This window comes from Monodon monoceros, unplaced genomic scaffold (assembly GCF_005190385.1).
Source record: "Monodon monoceros isolate NGI ecotype Baffin Bay Population unplaced genomic scaffold, NGI_Narwhal_1 Super_Scaffold_5, whole genome shotgun sequence".
Lineage (NCBI taxonomy): Eukaryota > Metazoa > Chordata > Mammalia > Artiodactyla > Monodontidae > Monodon > Monodon monoceros.
In genome coordinates this window covers 11,766,760-11,787,965 of record NW_021703782.1, presented here as the reverse complement: position 1 = coordinate 11,787,965, position 21,206 = coordinate 11,766,760, and the positions used below count along the sequence as shown (strand labels likewise).

General features: G+C 36.8%; 1 protein-coding gene across 4 annotated transcripts in view; it reads left to right on the top strand.

The window, feature by feature from the left end:
- The window catches only part of PPP2R2A (protein phosphatase 2 regulatory subunit Balpha), an 83,338-nt gene that overhangs the window by 38,156 nt on the left and 23,976 nt on the right, over positions 1-21,206 (top strand). For 2 of the 4 annotated variants that reach the window (XM_029201488.1, XM_029201490.1), the window contains one exon: positions 15,633-15,730. In XM_029201488.1, coding sequence (XP_029057321.1) covers positions 15,633-15,730 — 98 coding nt within the window. Of the gene's footprint in view, positions 1-9,159; positions 15,077-15,632; positions 15,731-21,206 lie in introns of those variants that run through there. The other 2 variants (XM_029201491.1, XM_029201489.1) reach the window with 2 other exon arrangements.

The following is a 21,206-nucleotide window of genomic DNA, read 5'->3' as shown; positions in this document are numbered from 1 at the left end:
TTCTTGGAAATCATGGTAAAATCGAGGTGATATTTTGACCAAGAGACAGAAGTACAGGATCCTGTCCTCAACCAGTTGTGCTTCATTTCATCCTGAGGCCTCTTGAGTGTATCTACAAAGAAGCAGCAAGCCCGGCAGCTGCAATACTTTGTTCCCAGTTTGGGCTTTAGCCTCAGGCTCCTGGGAGCTCAGCTGGACCATTTGGGGAACTTTTTTTTTACCTAGGCTAGGTTGATTCACTGGAATAGTCTAGAAACAAGGGAAACTGCTTGTTTCTGCTTTGTGCAACAGAGCCCAAACCCCAGCCCATATCTTCTTTTAACCAGTGTGCCTACTGTGTGCCTCATTCAGGGATCATTTCTTTGCGTTTATGGCTTGTTTAGCCCTAAAAGCAACTCTGAGGTAGGTATTTAAAGATGAGGAAATTAAGTCTTCAAGGGGCTGAGTTACTTCCTTAGGGTCATACAGACAGAAGAAATGGCAATTTGACAGTGGGGAAATGACCAGTCTGACTTCTGGACATTTCCTGCACAAGTTCCCTGCCCCAAGAATGTGGTAGAGGTGTGCTAAGGTAATGATCGCTCAGTCCTTGGAGCAGACGCGAGCAGCCTCCCCTCACCTCCATGCCAATGTGCCCTGGCGGGAGGAAGGTGGAGGTGCACTGGCTGCTACCATCAGCAGGAGTGCCGCCCTCCCTGCAGCCTTTCAGGCTCCAGTGATCTGCCCTAGCCAATGCAAAGTAGGAAAGAGGAGTCGGGAAGGGAGAGAGGCAGAAGTGGTTGGGGCTCACCGTAGGAGCAGGTGAGCAGGTTACGTCTTACTGACTTCTGCTGGGCAAGAAATTGCTAAAGGGATGGCACACACTTAACTTTCTTTTTGGGGTGCCGAAATAAAATGTTCTTAAGTTTTGACCACAGCAAACTTGTGGGAGGAGTGTCCTGACCTTTGGGAAGAAGTAACAAGAACTTTGAGCTCCCTCTAGAGGTCAACAGTGACAAAGGAACATCATAGCGGTCTGCAGGGAAATAACTATACCTTCAGCTTGCCTACCCTTTATCAAAAAACTAGCATTTTATAGCTACACTATCCAGCAAAGTATTTTCTATGCTAGGGAGTAATTAGTTACCTTTGAGAAGAAATTTGGGTGAATCGTACTCTGCTTAGCTGTGCGGGGCAGTCCTGAAGTTCAGTGTTCTCCGCAGAGGGTATGCTAAATTAAGAGAGGAGAGAAGACGGTGAAAATGGTCATGTGTCCGGACGGGGGTAACATGCTGCTTTTTTTTTTTTTACATTTATTTTATTTTTTAATGTCTTTATTAGACGTTATTTGCTTTACAAGATAACAGGCTTCTTAATGAGAACTCTAAGTGTTGAAACAAACTGGATCAAAATGAGAATTAATTTCTGTGCTGTTATGTGCCAGGATGGTTTGACAGCAGTCCCTTGACTATAACGGAGAGTAGTTTGCCTGCTGTGTTCTCACCTCACTTCCCCAACATCTGAAAAGAAAAAAAAGCAGTGAGTACAGGAAGATTAGAATTATGAAATCCAAGTTGTAGGCATGTGCTAAGACTTCTAAGAAGGCTAACACACACAGTTTCTTAACTGTTAGAACCTCAGCTGACCAAATGAGAATCTATTCCAGGATAGAAATCTCAGTCATGGTCAGATAATCCAAGGATGAGAGTTAGTTACGGTGCTCTAGTTATTCCTTTTGTTCTCAGTATATTTATACTTCTCTTCAGAACTGAGAGAATTCAGTTCTTAAAACTTAGTATGTAACTATAGAATGAGTTAGAAGTCATCTTTAATTTGTGGTAATATTAAGAATATCTGAAAGTTACACATTAAAAAAAATATTCCAGAAGTGCTCAAAAAAACCAGAAGGATGGGAATATGTCAGAAGGACCCAGGAGCCAGTCTGAAAGAGTTCTCAGTGGCCAAATCAGGAACAGTTTGAGCAATACAATGATTACATATTATTAGATTATAACCCAAAGTATGACATTAATGCCTGTGAGTTCCTACTGATAAATGATTGACTGGATAAACAAATGAGGGAGAAGAGACAAATTTCCTATACAGAAGAATTCCAAATAATTTAACTAGCTATTCCCCCTCAAAGGGATGGAGCTTAACATACACACACTCCCTCTCCTTCTCTCTCTCTGTCCCTTTACTGATTTCTTCCGGAGTACATTCTAGGGGGGTGGAGTGACTGGAGGAACTTGGCAGACAGTACCTTGGCCAGGTCATCCAGTTGTCATCAATAAGTCATACTGGTAGGATGTACCCTTGATGTGATGTGAAAAGAATGGCACCTCCTCTCTGTGATCTTCCTGCCAGTAACCCATAATTGCAGACTGGCTGTGAGGAAAACACAGTCCCAAATGGAGAGACATGCTGCAAAGTACCTGACCAGTACTCTTCAAAGCTGTCAAGGTCATCAGAAATGAGAAAAGCCTGAGAAATTGTCACAGACCATAGGAAGCTAATGTGGTATCCTGGAACTGAAAAAGAACAGTAGGGAAAAACTAGTGAAATCTGAACAAAACTGTGGAGTTTAGTTAGTAATCATATTCAAGTGTTAATCCCTTAGTTGTGACAAATGCACCATAGTAATGTAAGATGTAAACAATAGGAGAAACTAGGTGAGTGTAGATGGGAACTCTCTGTACTGTCCTTGTAACTCTTCTGTAAGTCCAAAATTATGATAAAATAAACTTATAGAAGACGAAAAGATCCAGCTCAGTTAACTCTTGTGTTATGTAGATTTTGTTCCATGACGCTTGAAAAATGGGGAACTTTTCTGTTATGTGTACATGTATTAAGTAGTTTCTGACTTGTGTATAAAAGCGAGGAAGATACCATCTCATGAAGGTGTGCGAGTTAACGACAGATGACATGAGGATCCCTGGTGCTTTACTGCTGCAGCAGTGGCTGAAGTTGAGCAGAGCAGCTTCATTGTCTGGGTTCCATTCCTATTTCATCACTGATTAGCTTAAAACTAACTGGAGGTAACTTTCATTAAATCACTATTGTTGATGAGTTCCATGTTAAGAAATAAATCTGGGATCCATTTTTGTCAGAGTGAGATCTCTCGCAGAGATCCGTGGTCACGGGTAGAGTTATGCAACTGTTGCAGATGTGTTGTTCTTTTAGGTCTTCAGTTTTTGCATATTAGAAGTTTATGCATCCTAACAAAAGCATGTTAATTTTCTCCAGCCATTATTCTGTTTTCTTCCTCCCTTAGATGTGTTGAGTTTAAGTGTCTGTGTATATGTTGTGTACATGCTCTGTGCAAGACAAATCCTCTGAAGAGATCATCTGTCAGTGTTTCTTTGCAGATGAGGAATTTGAAGTTCATGAAGATTAATCGACTTACTCACTGTCAAATTATTACTTAATAGCAGAGCTGAGACTGTTTGCCCAGTTGTCTTGTTGCTCTTCCCTAATGGTTAATGAAGAGCCAGGGCTTGTAGGGAAAGGGTGAAAAGAGAGGAGGATTTCAGGGAAAATGAGAGCAGAATGTGAAAGGATATTGGCAGGATAAGCACATTTGATGTTTCTCTTATATTCTCTAACATTTTAGATATTTTAAAGACATTAGTATCTTTATGCATTAAAATTTGTTTTGGATTATTTCAGTATGATGACTTATGACATGAAGTGACGTGAAGTTCCAAGGGAATGAATGCTTTGTGGCTTCGGATATAAATTATGAAGTAGTTTTCTACAGTAATAATATATACTTCTGTCTACAGTGTAGGCAAATACCAGCCTTATGAACAATTAGTATTTTCCCTCTAGTTTAGGAGATAGAAAATGGTGTCTTGTTAAAAATTTTATTTAATTTGATTTGACTGGCTCTTTCCTTATGTTTTACTAGTATTTCCCCTTCTGTGAATTGTTCTCCTATGTTATATGAACTGTTTCTAGAAATACAAGTATTTTTCCTAGTCCACTTGTCTTCTATTTAGTTATTGTGTAAAAATCACATTTTTATTTTATTACATCTGTAGATTTTAATCTTCTGGTGTAGTTCTACCTCTCCAGAAATCTTATATGAATTAATTCTGTTTGTTTTTTTCCCCTGATGGAGCACATACAGAAGGGCTGAAGGAAGGGGGAGAGGAAAGAAGGTATTTCAGGCAAGGTAGACAATATATCCAAGCTAAAGAAGGAGTAGTTGAGGGTGGGCAAAAGTATGTATGTGGGAGGTGTAAAAACCTCAGCTTCACTAGAGAATTTGGTGAGTGCTATGGTACTAGGAAGTAGGATGGTATAGGAGGTCTTCATACTATGGAGGAGATTGAATGCCAGGCAGTACTTCAAAAATCTTCTGGTAATCCTTAGAGGACCTTGAAGGTTTTAGAGCAGGAAAGCATCTTGTAACCAGTAAGTAAAACGTAAGAGACAGATTTTGGCATGTCTGAGATGAGATTCCAGTAGTTGGATTTTGTTATTGTTTTCTTATGGTATAATTTACAGACAGTGAAATTTCTCCTTTTATGTATAGTTCTTCAAGCTTTCATAAAACCGTATAGTCACTACCATAGTCAACATAAAAAGCAGGTCCGTCACTCCAAAAAGTTTCATGTCCCCTTGTAGTCAACCTCTACCCCATGCCTATCCCTGTAGTTATACCTTTTCCAGAATGTCAGATAAGTGGAATCATGTAGTGTGTAGCCTTTTGAATCTGGCTTCTATCGCTTAGCATAATGCATTTTGAATTTTATCCATGTTACTGCTTCTATTGGTAGTTTGTTCCTTTTTCTTTTTTGCTGAGTGGTGCTTCATTGCATGGATATATACCTCATTTTGTTTATTCATTCACCAGTTGAGGATCATTTGGTTTGTGTCCAGTTTTTGGTGATTACAAATAAAGCTGCTATAAACATTTGCATTCAGATTTTTGTGTGAATATAAGTTTTCATTTGACTTGGGTAAACATCTAGTAATGTGGTTGTTGGGTTGCATGGTGTTTGTTTTTAGCTTTATGAGAAACTGCCAAATTTTTCCCCCAAAGTGGGTTGCATTCCTATCAACTGTATGTGAGGGCTCCAGTTGCTCAATGCCAGCACCAGCCATTGTCAATTTTTAGATAAAAGTTTAGTCATTTGAGTGGTGTGTAGTGCTACCTCATTACTTTTTTTTACTTTGTAGAGATTCGTCTGTCATTCGTGTATCTGTTACTGGTCTCCCTGTCTACGCTCTGGTCACCAATTCCGTAATGCTCTGATCGTTTTGTTTCTGTTATACCAATAGGATCAAATATGATTTGTAACTTTTTTTTAACTCAGCGATATAATGTAGATAACATTCTTTCTCAGCACAACAGATTTTTTTTTGTACTGAGCATGGGAAGTACATGTGGACAAACTATGGAAGGATATACTATACTGAAATTCTCTCAAAAGAGGGGTTAAGAGTAGATGACTATAGTTTTTTACAAAGTAGTTATTTGTGTGATCAAAAAAAAGAGTAAAGTTAATTTTAATTATAATTCCATTACTGAAATTGGTCTTACAGAAGTCATAACATATAAATATCAATACATCTCATACATATTTTGCAATTTGCATGAGTTTGCTTAAAAGATTGTTCATTCATTACCTATGGTTATCCCTTGTGGTGGGATTTCAGGTTTTTTATTCTTTCAGTTTTTATAAGTTGGTTTGTTTTATAGTGATCATTGTATCTCTTTTTTAAAAAAAGAACAATACTATCTTAAATATTTATATACTTATGTTCCTGTAAATCTTTTAAAATATTTTTATTGCAGTACTGATTTTTATCTTTGCCCTTAGAGTTTTAAGGTTACTAAGTGGTTGATTAGAACCAGTGGTTATTAATCTTTAGCTAATGTTATTGTGATTGAGAATGTGGTCTTTATAAGTAAAATTTTTTAAGGGGCTCTGTCGCTGCACCTGAGTTTTTTAAATTGCAAAGCTCTTTGGAAGAAATACGTATTTTTATATTGGTATAAAGTTCTGTGTGTGTGTGTGTGTGTGTGTGTGTATCAATTATATTTTTCAAGTGTCCTTTCTTTCTCCCTTCCCTGCCTCCCTACTTATTTTTTTATTTTTTTTTTGTGGTACGCGGGCCTCTCACTGTTGTAGCCTCTCCTGTTGCAGAGCACAGGCTCCAGACGCGCAGGCTCAGCAGCCACGGTTCACGGGCCCAGCCGCTCCGCGGCATGTGGGATCTTCCCGGACCAGGGCACGAACCCGTGTCCCCTGCATCGGCAGGCGGACTCTCAACCACTGCGCCACCAGGGAAGCCCCCCCTACCTATTTTTAATCTTTGTCAGGTGTGGAAAAGGATTTGTCCACCTTCTCTAATTATTGTCAACTCTTCTATTCCTAATAACTCTGAAGTATATGAAGTATAAAGTAAAAATCTTTGAAGATTTATGACCATTATATCTTCAGCATACCTTTTATCAAATATATACATATTAATAAACTCTAGCCCTATTGAATTCTTTTTTTTACCTAATTTTACCAATGATTAAAGGCATTATTGGCACTTACTAGGCATGGGCCGAGTATGCTAGCTATTCTGCAGTTTGCAGGACAGTCTTGAACAGGAAGAAGTTGTCCCATGGTCTGCATGATTTAGAATATTCTGCCAAACGTTCTTGGTGCTGAAAAAGACTTTATTTTCTAAGCCTAAAACCCACCTCTATTTGGTACTTTTAGTATGTGTTTAATGTGTATACTAAAGTTTACTTTGTAAATCAGGGGAAGATTATGCTTTGAAATGTTGGAATTCTTCATGATTTTGCACTCACATCACTAACAAAAAACTAATGAAGTTTATTGAGTTGCCACTACTGTATACCTTTGTAAGTCTGCATTTATCCCTTGGTTGGATTATTCTACATATACTGTCATCATGCTTGAGCACTTACATACTGGTCATTTTTCCAAATATGCCCCACCTTTTTTCCTGGGACTGCAGTGATACGTATGTTAGAACACTTGATATTATCCTACAAATCAAGACTTCGTTCTTTTTCTCCCCCCCTCTGCATCATTTTGTTTTGATTCTGTTACTAGGCCTTCAAGTTCTTGACCTTTTCTACTGCAGCATCTAATCTGTTAATCCTATCCGGTGTATCTTTCATTTCAAATTGTGTACTTTTCATTTTCAGATGTTCCTTCTTTGTCTTGAGCACATGGAGCATATTTACAACAGCTGTTTTAAGGCCCTTGTCTTCTAAAAATGATTCTTCCATCATTTTTGTCATTTCTGGTTCTGTTTCTATTGGTTTGTTTTTCTTCTGGTTATGGGTCATACTTTCCTGCTTCCTTACATTCCTGGTGATTTTAGATGCCAGAGTGAATTTACGTTGTCGGATTCCGTCCTTGCATGTAGTTAAGTTACTTGAGATCAGTTTTTCAATGTTTGCTTTTAAGCTTTGTCAGGACAAATTCAATATGGTGCTGACTTAGTCACCACTAAGGTGATACCCTTCTGAGGACTCTACCTCATGCCTTATTAATTATGAGGTTTCTTTACTCTGACTGAGTGGGAGACCTCTTTATTCTGAACACTTGTAAACTTTCTGATGGTTCTTTTCTAGGCCTTGTGGAGTGGCACACCACATGTCTTCAGATCAGTACTAAACCAAAGATTTTTAGTGATCTCTGTAGATCCCTTGAACTTTTTTGTACTCTATCCACAAAATCTAGCTGCTTTAGCTTTCCCTAACCCCCAGTTTCTGACTCCACAACTCGGTGAGGTTGCTGGCCTACGTTTGGATTCTTCCTGACTCACTGCACTGTCCAGGCGGTAAGTTAGGGCAAATACAGGGCTCACTTACTCTTCTCTAAGGGTTCACAGTCTTAAACTCCATGTTGTCCATTGTCTGAAAACAGTTTCATATATTTTGTTCCATTTTCTAGTCATTCATAGCTAGAGGCTGAATCCAGATTGTCTTACTCCCCCATGGCCAGAAGTGGAAGACCAATTACAGATTTTTAATTTTGACTTCTGTCTTTCACTTCAGCCTTTTGAAAGAGGAAGTGCAAAGTTAACTTCACATTTTTATTGGTACTTTTTTGGGACATCTTCGTTTATGCAGTTAGTTGTAGTGTTCTTTGTTAACCTTTGTTTTTACTGAAATGTAACAAAAAGGAAAGGAGACTGATTACCTAGTAGAGTTTTGTGGGAAATTAAATATTATTTGCAAAAAGGCAAGATTCAGTATAGTCAACTTGCTAATAAGCTCATTTTCTTCCAGGCGTGAAAGTTTCATTTGATACCTAGAAGGCCACGCTGGCAGCTGCTCTTGCAGCAAGTCTTCGCAGACGCTTGCTTTTTTCGCCAGAGCGGTCCCTTTTGAGATAATATCAAAAATGTAGAATTTTAAGAAACAGTGGTTATTCATAGAATTTTTGTGAACCTCTTGTCATGAGATTTATGCTGTCTTGTGATGCATAAAGTAGTTAGGCCTGAAGTTTTTAGAATTATTTGCTGCAGCAATGTTTATAGTATTTTATGAATTTTAACCTTTAAAATTTTCTTCTGTTACTTAGCTTTAAAGACTAATCATATTGAGGGGTACTTAGCACAGTACCCAGCACTGTGTAAGTGTGAGCTGCTCTTATGGGGGGGCTCTTAATACTGATGTCTCAGTGATAGCACAGTAAGTGCTCAGTAATGTTTTTGTGAGCAAGTGAATTTGCGACACGGGTTAAAGTATATGCATCGTTTTCTGGGCGGAATAAGAATAAATAACAGTTTGGACCAGGTTAAGTTAAATTTAGGATTAAGTAAAAATGTTTGTGATCTGACATAATTTTATTGAAAAAATACTGCACATTCTTGTTTCATTAAAAAGTATATCTGTATTTAACAATAAAAATTCTCTTAGGTCAGTAAAAAAATTTTTTTTAAATAAAGACTAATCATATTGAGAAAAATACAGAATCAGGTTTGTCAGCATTCAGTGGATGCTATGTTAACTGTTTCAAGTGAAACTTTTGGGAATCTATAATCCAGATGGGTAAAAATATGTAAGCAGCTTATTCTAGTTGATTCCTCCCCATTTATTTTTAAAATGAAAGGAGCATCTTTATATAGTTACTCAGTCTTTATGCTTAGAATTCATTTTATAATTGTTTATTTTGCCTTACAATATTCCTTCTTTGGTTCTCTTAAACATTTACTAAATCTTTTCTTGGTTAACTGTTTATCTGTTGTGATTACATTCTGCTTTAAGCCCCTTTAGACGGTAGAATTTAGACTGTGGATCACCCAGCGCCCTTGAATATAGCAGGTGCTGAAAAAAATGCTCAGTTTTATGGTAGGGCTACAAGTAGCTGTAATGTGGTCATTAGTAAATAGTATAAAGGTGATGTAGTTTGACTCTAAATGTTTTATTGAACACAGACATTTTGGCAATGAAAAAGAAGCAGTAAACTGAACACATATATTATTTCTTTATTCATCATCCAGTGATTTATAGGATTCTGTGCTGCCACCTTATCCATATGATTGTTCACACCTGCTAAATTTGAATCTTGGCTCTGACACTTGATAGAGGTGTGATAGGCAAGTTACTTAATCTCTCTGTGCTTTCGTACACTCCTATTAATTGAAGATGATGTCTGTATCATAGTGGTATTAGAAGGATAAAATGAGGATATATGTAAATGCTCACTTAGTATAGTGCTTGGCACATTATAGTTGTACCTGTCTGTAGACAGTGTGTGCTTTGACATTAGTTTGTTGTGTCTCTGTACCCACATAAGTCATATTTGTTCATTTAATGTTAATATCCAATTATATTAATATTCTAGAGCAGGGGTTGAGGAGCATTTTTTGTAAAGGGCCAGATAATAAATATTTTCAGTCTGTCTCTACTGTTCAACCCTGCTGTTGTCAAGTGAAAGCAGCCAAAGACAATATATAAACAAATGGTCATGGCTGGGTTCCAATAAAACATTATTTACATAAACAGCTGGTGGGCCATAATTTTCCAACCTGTGTACTAGAGGTTACTTTTATATTTCCTCATTATCGGATGTTTGAAATACATTCAGCTTATTTCATAACAGGCACATCTCAGATATTGAGGGTTTGGCTCCAGATGACTGCAGTAAATAGAGTCACATGAAATTTTTTGGTTTCCCAACGCATATAAAAGTTGTTTGCACTACACTGTAGTCTGTTAAGTGTGCGATAGCATTTATGTCTAAAAAAACAATGTACATACCTTAATTGAAAAAACACTTTATTAAAAAAAATGCTGTCATAATCTTTTTGCAATAGTAATATCAAAGATCACTGATCACAGATCACTGTTAAAAATAAAATAATAATAATAATGAAAAAGTTTGGCATATTGAGAGAATAACCAAAATGTGACACAGAAAGGAAGTGAGCAAATGCTGTTGGAAAAATAGTGCTGATAGACTTCGTCCTTGCAGGGCTGCCACAGACCTCCAATTTGTAAAAAAAACGCAGTACCTGCGAAGAATGGTAAAGGGAAGTGCAATAAAATGAAGTATGCCTGTATGTAAATAATTCACCTATAACCGTGTTGGTACTAATTTTAATTGGTTTCTTTCAAATTATTTATTTGGACTGTAGTCCTGAAATGGAATTATAAAATCAATGAGTAACCCCATAAAGTGTCTTACAGTGCAGGAGTTGAAGTATTTAGAGAATGTCAGAGCTAATAATAATTTGATCACTTAATATTTAGTCATTATTGTTAATTACTACCATTTATAGATACTATCTATTAATTTTCCCTCATCTGATTTTTATGCTGAGCGTGTTATACTTTTGAACCTTCGGTTGTCTGATTGATTGTGTCCTATTCTGTTTATTAGAGTACATAAGAAATAGAGAAGGTAGGTAACAAGGGGATGGTGTGGTGTGCCTGATGAAGTGAAAACAGACCAGTAACACTGCTTTTGTCATTCCCACCACCACCAATTACCGTTCCACCCCCAAAAGAAAGTGATTATTTCACCTTCTTAGGATGAAACCTGGGCGCTGACAGTCTAGAACGAAGAGGTTGGAAGAAATTAGAGTTCCATTTTGTGTAACACATTATAAATTCCTTGGTTTTTATTAATAGTATATAGAATTTCATAACAAAGGTCAAAAACATTGTGTTAAGTTTTCTTACCAAAAATCGGATTGTGCCTTTTAAATCTTGCTTTAGTGTGTGCCTAAAATGGCTGTGTGTTGGCTTAAGGCACAGTAGGACCGTTGTCTGATGTTCTGATAGAGTCCTTCCTTTTTATTAAGTGTATTAGAATGTTCTTTAGATGATTAACACAGGTGTTTTTTTCCATTGTGAAATAACATTTTTATTGGTCATAGGAAAGATTCTTATTTTTCTCTTTAGAAGAGGAAGTTTTTTGTTGGTTTATGAGAACAGACCTAGTTGATGTGTTATACCGGACCCTGCCTTGAGTTCAGTAATATGACTCTAACAGTGAGGTTAATGTCTTTGCCTTTTTAAAGTATATGATAGTGACTTTAATCTCAAGAGTAAAGTGTTCTCAAGTTTTTGAGGCTTTCATTAACAGTTTGTTTTAAAAATAGTATCCAGGAATCTAAATTTTCATGAAATGCATTTATATTTTCAGCCTGCTCCTTGAGGTAACAATCTGGGCGTGTGTGTGCACGGTAGTTCTGTTTTACCCATAGTGCACTGTTTAAAGGTTCAAAATTCTCCTAGTTCCAGCATTCTTGGCTTTGCAGTAGAAGTCAGTGTCCACTCTGTAATGTTTTAGACCTAGGCTGTCCACTATGATAGCCCCTAGACACATGGCTAAAGTTAAAAATTCAGGAGCCACATGTGGCTAGTGATTACTGTATTGAACAGCGCAGATATAGGACACCTCCATGGTAACGAGAGAGTTCTGTCGAACAGTGCTGTTGTAGACTTCCTGCAGTCATCTACTCTGTAATATTTTTCAATGGCATAGGAATCAGAACATTAGAAGAATATTTTCTAGGAGCAGAATTACTGTTACTTTCAAAAACATAGATAGCAGTATTTGACCAACCTCGTTTGGGTATCAGCGCACATGATGTGGGAGCACTATTTTTAGAGCCATGCTTCCTCATCTTTTACACATCCTGGCACACTTGAAAACAGAAATGTTTGTATGGCACACTGAGGTAAACTGAGGTAAAGAGCTTTCTCAAAACTGGAGGTTACAGGTTTGGGTGCTTGCCGTATCCAGGCAAACCCATATCCCCTTCTTGGCACACCAGGGTGTAGAATCACATACAGCTCAAAGCTCAGTTTCATAGCATACTCCATAACGGATTCCTGGATATTTTTCTTGGTCTGCAAAGCAGAATTTGATCTTATTCTCCCTTTTATTCATCATTTTTATATGTCATATTCTCAGTGAGACCTTGTGAGATCTAGGCATTTTACAACTCAAAAAAACTTTAAAAGCAGTCATACACTTGGAGATTTAATAGGTGCTTGTGTATATGGTGGCTCTCTCACACATGTGTGGATGGCCAAGCATCCAGAAATCATGGTGTTTCTTTTCTCCCCTTTCTTTTATTGTGGGGAAGGAGGAGGGAACACCATGGCGTGGTACCTATTTAACTTCATCATACAAGGCAGGAAAATAATTTACTTATCTGAAATATGGCTATATTAAATATATGCAGTATAAAAATCACAGCAAGGAGGCCATGAGTCTGCCTGCCCACCCCTCCCCCAAATAAAATTCCTCTACACTACTCACTAAGCGTCAGTGGCTTGGTTAGCTATTTCTAAAATTTTCTGTTTGTTCATTGGCTTTTGGCAAGATAGTCACAAACAGTAGTGTCTTAAAAATATCTAAAATGAGAAAATTGTATGCCTTTCACTCAGTATTTCTCTCCCTCAAGGATTTAAAGTGGGTTGACTTTTATGGTATAGATCTTTGTTTCTTGTCGTTTCCTGACGTTCAGCCTCTCACTGTGTAGGCCATTTGTTTCTAGGGTTCCTCAGCCTGTCTCAAATGTACCTCTTAGAGTTTTGTACCCTTGCTGCAAAGCTGGTTTGGTACTAAACACGTATCATTTCACTTTACTCTGCAGCTCTTGTTGTAAAATAACCATTCTTAGGATAAGAAGTGACACATTGTAAGGGCAGATGTCTTACTATTCCTGTTGCGTCCTGCACTAAATTATTGGTCTTTTCCTCTTTTCTTTCCTCCCCTCCACACCCCATGCATGTGCTCCCCCCCATGCACGTGCACACACGTCTCCTTCCCTTCCCCATCCGATGTTCAGTGACCTCATTGTAACCAGCTATGTGAGTCAGTAATGTCTTCAGTACTTGGGGGTATTGTGCCTGCTGTTTTATTCCTTGATTCTTGTTCTGTCTCTAAGAATAATACAGGTGTGGAATCCCTACTGCCACCACCCCCATCCCAGATCTCCTCAATCCTCTTATTATAATGATCTCCTTACTGACTTAATCACCTCTAGATTTCCCCCTGTCCAGTTCACCTAAGGAAGATCGACATTTCTCCCCATTAGAAATGGAGCCCATCCTGCAGCATTCTGTCCTCCCTGCTTTTTACTACTGCCCAACAGAGAGGCCAGCCAGGCTGGTCATACCAGCGATCACTGACATATGCCCTGTTAAGTCTTATCTGTAATAGTTCATCTACCTAACAAGGAATTAATTTAGGTGGCTGCAACAATTTGGACCTGGGGAAAGAGGAAATAATTTAAATACTGAGCCTACTCTTCCTGTTATTCCATTGAGTGAAAAGGAGAATAAATCTGGAGTTGGTATCGGGTGTGAGCATTTCACCAAGCCAAGAGCATACACTACAGTCGAGAGATAAGGTGTTCTTGGTGAAGCATGACTTTATATTCAAATTAACTAGTTCATTTGATGAGTTAGCCAAAGAAACCACTAACTATCAATGCTGTAGGGAAAATTGGCCGAGTTGGACTTAAAAGAACAAGAGAAAGAGTTTGCATTTCCAAAGTGGTGCCTGTCTGAGGGATTTGAATTTAAAGATAATTTTTACTATGTATGGCTTTTACCTTATTCCCTGATTTTAGAATCTAACCTTCAAATAAGATGTAACTATTTGTTCTGATATTGTTAGCTCCTACTTACTTTCTCTCTGTAACTATACTATAATGTGCTTTAAGTGCAGGGACTATGTATGTTTTTAATCCCTTATTATATTTACTACAGAGGTAAATACAGTACAGAGCACCTAATAGAATGGCTTTTAAGTACTTATTGATGTTGGGCTTTACAGAATAGTACAGTATATTCAGTTTTACACCGTGGTGTTACATTTGCATGTAGTGTAAACACTAGATTTATTCTTTCCTCCTGATACCACCGGCCACGGTGAGTTGTCTGGGCTAAAGGTTTTAACCTGGAGGTGGGATGCTGTCCAAACCTTTTGAAATTATATGCAAATTTTTGTGTGTACTTAAATATGTACAGTTTCTTGGGAGAGCATGTGAACTTTCAGTAGGTTCTCAGAGTGTTCCAAAAAGGTAAGGTGCCTTGGACCTAGACAATGGAGGAAGCAAAGAAAGCTTTCTAAAATCAAGCTGAACTTGGAAAAATCACTAAAATGAAAATGGTAGAATGCTGTGCTGGACAGGTTATTGATATGATACAATACATTGGTCAGTAAGTTTTAAAATTTAAAGTATACAGTGTTCTTTACTATATAAAGTTACATTTTAAAATTCTTACAGTTAGCTAATATAGGCAAGAAAATTACCCTTCTCTTGTAGTAAAAGTTTGATTGTTTATGTAACATGCGTATGATAGGGTCTTTCCTAATTTGGCATAATGCTTGTGAAAATGGTGAATTGTATAGTGTAATTGCTTTATCTTAATGCCCAATTCTGTAACTTAGATTTTTTTCTTTAGGAAAATGGCTCTGGTGTCAAAAAGCAAGGAAAAAACCCTGATAATTTTATTTGAACTTGACTGTGAAGTTAGCACCGACTTTGGGTGTAACATGACTGATTCTAGTAGCCCCTGCTGTGTTTGGGAGCCACAAGAAGAGCTGTGCATGTTGAAGGTGCATAGCACAAAGCATTGCTGGTATAAGTGTGTTCTATTTGCAAACATTTGTTTAAGAAGCCATAATTTTAATTTATATATTTATGATTGTTAAATTTCCACCTGCAATTATTTTTACATTTTAAAAATTTCCCCATTTTATTTATATCTGTCTTAATTTTATAGACCATCTTTGGGTTTGCATAAAGAAGCTTATCAAAAGTATATCAGAAAGAAAATTAGCACAATAATTATCGATAATTAATGTTTAATGGTGCTGTCATAGAATGTTTCACAAATTGTTGATTTCTTTACATTCATGAATTTAGTGAAATGTTAATAAAGTGCTTGTGTTTATTATTTGTCGTGTTCCTGTTTGTTAAAATAGTGTCACTGGTTTACTCTGGGGAGTTTTTTTTCTTCTGGGTGAACCAAAATATTCATGAAAGAACTTTAGATTTACTTTATTTCTGATGGCAGGTTGATATATAGACTTGGAATATATTAGGAAAAACATGCTAAGTTCTCATTAAGAAACTCTGTAGTGAGTTGAGAAAGAACTAATGTCTTTTTTTTCATTTTTGTTTCAATTATACAGCAGATATAATTTCTACAGTAGAATTTAATCATTCTGGAGAATTACTAGCAACCGGAGATAAAGGTGGTAGAGTCGTCATCTTTCAACAGGAGCAGGAGGTAAGTATTTAAAGTTTAATATCTAAATTTCAGTTTGCTCTTGGGACTGGAGCTTATGCTGGAGAATCTCATCAGAGGATGTTGGCAGATTTGTAAAGTGTGTTTATCAAGCAGAGTATCCAATGTATAGATGGCTCTGATTCTCTTAGCTCTGTGTGTGTGTATGTGTACGTGTGTGTGTTGTTTTGATTTAATTGTGAGAAGATTTGGTTAGAGAAAGGGGTGGGAAGTGTGGAATAAAAGATTTTAACTGGTTTTAAAGCCTTGGCCCTCTTTTTTTTTTCCTCTTAAAATTCCATAAAAGCAAAATTGCTTTGACCTCTTTTCAGTGCATAGTTTGCTTTGTGTAACTGGGGGTGGGAGCGTAGTTTAAGGAAAAAGCTGCTTAATTATTTTGACATCAGTTTATACTAATACTATTACTGTGATTTAAGTATAAAGGTTTTAAATGACAGTTGCATGTATACGCATGTAACGTAATTTATAAGCTCAGTACCCCTCTTAAAGTGGAGTTGATTTGAAAATTGTTTCCCTTTCTCTTTGAAGAAAGGAATTTCTCATTGCAGAATCTGTGATTAAAGTAGGGTTTGGTTTTGTTTTGGGTACAACTTAGGCACACTTCTAAATCTGATTGACAAGATTTCTCACTAAAATTTTATGCTGAACAAAATTTGTCACAATGGATTTTCCCTTAGTCTCTCCCTCCATTTGTAGATCAAAGTTAAACCTTTATCATTTGTTTCCAGACATTCTGCCCCTGTCTATCTATAAGATATTCAAGAAGAGTTAAAAGTAATGTGGATAAAATGCAGGGTTTTACAAATAGATGTCTAAATCATAACACAGAGTTAGCTTTTAAAGGATTGTGAAATTCCTTAAATAAGCAAGAATCTAGTAATAATACTACTACTTTGCACTTCTATAGCGCCTTTGACCTGAGGATCTCAAAGTGCTTTACAAACACTAATGAATTAATCCTCACAACACCCAGTGAGGTAGGTAATTTAATTTTAAAAGAAATGATTAATAGTGTCTGATTCAAAGATGCACAAACACTAAATATGTCTCCTTTTATTTATTATTATTTTTTTGGTTGGAAGAAAATATGAAAATAAGACTCAAGCTTTTCTTGACAGAGAATGATCATGTGGGAAGGGGGGCAAAATCAGTTTTCTGTTCCTGTTTTCAAGCAGCTAAAAAATGTGACCATAAGAATTTTGAAATACTTGAGTCGAAATGGAACCTTACAGGCCATTACCATTTCCCTTTATTTACAAATGAGAAAGCCAGGCTATTAAGAGATCACTTGATTTCTTCGTGGCAGAGCTAACAACCAGAACCCAGAACTTCCAACATGTTATCTCTCAGTGCGCTCTAATGTCTTTCATGTTAGGTAACCAAAATGTGAGTGTTAATTTTGTTATGCAGAATTTAGAGCTGGCTTTCCCATAGGCATTTTCTGCCCTTCCGTGTATTTTTTTTTTTTAACTGAAAATTAATGGCAGTCTACACTTTTGTTTTAAAGAAGGGTGTTTGGAGAAAAGCATTTAAAATTAAGTTTGCTTCCTAGGCACTTCCATCTTGAAGGGCTTTACATTGAGGGTTTCTGAGAGAGCCTACATTTCAAATGGGGGCTTTGTGTTATTTAAAAGTAAGTTGTCTGTCATTCTTAACTGCATTTAAGAGTTAAAGACAAAAATTAATTATCTGGAAACTCAGATTAGTAGCGTGTCTTTTGAAAATTATTTAATGTAAATATCAGTGTATTTTTTAAGGGATAGATTAAATAACAAAGATGGTAATTATTGGCTTTCCCTCTTGAAACTTGATCTTGTTAATATTAATCTGATGCATTTTACCAAATATATTTTCCACATTTTTAAGCCCCGTCTTATACTGGAGCTTCTAATATAATGCTGTCTTCAGGACATTCAGCGTCTATGTCATTGGTTATAAATGTGTGTACCTTACATTTATATCAATACCTAACATATTTAGGTTAGATTTTATGAGTTTATAGCTATACGTCTGTAAAGTAGTGTTACAGTTTAAAAACTGGAAGAAAGCCTAGAGATAGTCTTTTCCTAAATATTTAGGTAAATCCTAGCAAAAGTTTACATAACAAAGGTATATTGCTTAGTTTAATAGCAAAGCTCTGGGATTAGAACTTGGATCTCTAAATTTTAATCCAGCCTTTTCTAACAACCACAGCTATTATACATACATTCCAAGGTACACTGGCGCTTAACAAGTGAGCATTTCTTAGACCCTGATGATGATGCTAGCTAGCTCTCTTTGCAAAGCACAATGCTGCTTGAACTATCGCGTCTGCAGTGTCAGCGTTCCTGGCTAAAACTCACTTGACTGGAGATTTACGTATTTCCACTCACTCTTTTTATTGCCCTTAATTAAGAAGAAAAGATCATACTGTAGCAGCAGTGAACCTTGCACATCAAACTTTGACATCTTTAACCCACCTTTCTGTCTCACTTTTACCCTTCAGGTGTGGCAGGTCCCCTTCCTGTCATCCTGTCGGGCACACTTCTGCTGCCTGTCCATCTGTTTCCCAGGCAGAGAAACTGGGTGGTCAATAAACAGGGTCTTCATTCAGTTCGAGTATATTTCAGCCTGGTGTTCCTGTAACATTTTCTGCTGTTATTTAATAGTATTTTTATAACACGTTTGAATAGTTTTCTATTTGACAGAATCTCTGTGATAGAAGCAGGGTGTGTAGGGAAATTGAGGCACAAGGGTAAATCGATTTTAGGCATCATGTGCATCACATGGTCAGAGTCCAAAATTTTGAGTCTAATCCAGTGTTCTTTATAGCATGTCCTGAAATAACTGACCCATCTTACTAATTTTCACAGCTTGTATATAATGGCTTTTGACAACAAAGTGGATGGTGGGATACATTCCTTCTGATAATGATAATTTGGAGGGAGATCCCATGCAGCTGTTACGTTGTGGTGTTCCGTAGTTTTTAAGGGATCTTTGTTTCTATGGGTGCTCATATTAGGTGATCAGTAGTTGTTGAGGTAGTTGATTTCCTGTTGGCTTTGGATTGCTCAGAACTTCTTCACGTTCCTCTGAGGCTTTTTGATATACATGATAAGCTAAAGTGTTGGGGGAGGGTTGATATTTTTAAGGGACAGTTAAGGATAAAAGTGAGCAAGAGAGGTGGTTCCTTTCTGATTTCTTTCTGGATCGTTATGCAGCGTTTGTTTTCTGTTTTCTGTGACTGCTGGTTACTTTCTAGGATTCCTTTCTCATTTTTTTGTTCTTAATGTGGTATTCCCAAAACTCCTTAACAGAGTACAGAAGAAAGCTTAGTGTGCTTATCTCAAAAGATGGATAGTATTGTTAATATGTTTGTATTCCCTTTCTGAATTATTTAGAAAGACTGGAATGGGACTCAAAATCAAGATGTGGTTTAACAGAATTCAATATCATTTATAGAAAGGGCTTGGTTTAGTCAGTTGTTTAAGTGAAGGGACAGATCCTACTGTTTTAGAGTGATGTGGCACCGTTCACTTAACATAGTACTTACTGTGTGCCAAGCAGAATAGCAGATTTAGAGACATTGGAGAGGAATGGTTGAAGGGACTAAGGCTGTAAAGCCAGGAGAAGAAGAGACTACGAAGAGTCTTGTAACTTAGGGATTCATGTGGAAGAAGAGATTAGTTTATTTTGTGTATGGAAATAAGTACACAAGAATTGGATGCCCATCTGTCAGGAATATTGTGGAAAGAATATGAGAAGCTCAAGAAAATACTACCACTGTGGTTTCTTCCAAATCAAAATATCTATAAAATAAGCTTCCTTTTCTAAGCTACCGGGCTCTGTCTTCATTTTTCATTCAATTTTTTAATCTAAGGTTGTGCTTGAGTACAAAATGTTAGAATCACCTAAAAGTGCAGCTAACCACCTAAAAATTTTAACCAGAATGTTAAAATGCAGATTCCTAGATTGCACTTCAAAACCACCAAGTCAGAATTTCTGGAAGCCAGAGAGACACCGTCACTTTTCCTCTTTTTATTTATTTATTTATTTATTTATTCATTCATTTACTTACTTAGTTACTTACTTACTTTTAATAAACTCCTTTGGGGACTTAACCTGTTAGACAATTAAAATTAAAATTGACTGCATTCCAATACCAGGATAATGAAGCTCCAAAATACAGCTTCAAGTCTATCTTATCTAAAAATATGTTTGAACTGTTTTTCCAAGATAGATCATGCATATAGAAAAATGCATAGAATTATATGTGTACATTTCTATGGATTTTCACAACAAATACATTTGTGTAACTATCATCTGGCTCAAGAAATGGGATATTACTGGCACTCCAGAAGCCTCTCTATCCTGTCACTACTACCCCCCATCCCGAACTAACTGTGAATTTGTTCTGCCTGTTTTGAACTTTATGTGTATATGGTGTGTTCATAGAAATTAAGAGCTAAAATTTATAGGGCTTGCAGGGGTTCTTAATCCTTTCTGTACCGTAGCTTCCTTCAGTAGCCTGGTAAAGTCTGTGGACTTCTCAAGAATGTTTTGATTGCATAAAATACATAGGATTGTGAAGGAAACTATTGAAATATATTTTTCAATTTATTAAAAATACTTATTTTTGAGCAATATGTTTTTTTGTGACTAACAGCTGAAGTGTGATTTTAAAACATGTCATTTCTATAGTGACAAAGTCATGGTATTGCTAATACTGTGGCCTGCTGCTACATCCATAATTGAAAGAAATGCTGAATTTCAGCTAGAGATTAGTAAAAATAACATGTAAATTTCTACCACATCCGAGTTTATAAAATCCCATGGACCCTTGGGAGTTGAGTAGCCTGTGGGCCCCAAATTTGTAACCTCTGGTAATGCAATCTCTTTTTACCAATAAAGAAACTGGGGGGCTCAGACAGCAGGTTTACTCGTGGAAAGTCGTACAGTTATCAAAGAAGTGAACCCTTGCTCTAGAACCCTTATATCCCGATTCCCTGTCCATTGCTTTTCCCATTCTGACATGGGTATAGCAACAACAGTTTATATGCCAGACCCTCTGCCAAGCTCCCTAAATCTTATTAATCTTCACAGTAAAATAACGAAGATGTTATGCACACTTACTATGTCTCAATTTATTACAGATTTATAAATGAATTGAGATTTAGCGAAGATAAATGTCTTCTCTAAGATCACACAGCTAGTCAAGTGGGTTAAAAAAAAAAAAAGCTAATTCTGTATAAATTGGGATGAATATCCACAATGAAAAAAAGATCTTACTCCTCTAAGTAATGAGCCTAAGTGGTATAAATCACACAAGAAAATCAGTTTCATTAACTTTGTAGTAATGAGAAAAGTACTTATCAGACTTTTTAATAGTAGCCATTAAGGTATGATGTTTTCTCTGTAGAGGCTTAGAGAAGGAAAAGTTGGAAGGAGTTTGAAAGACCTGCACGTTTAAAGACCTGGG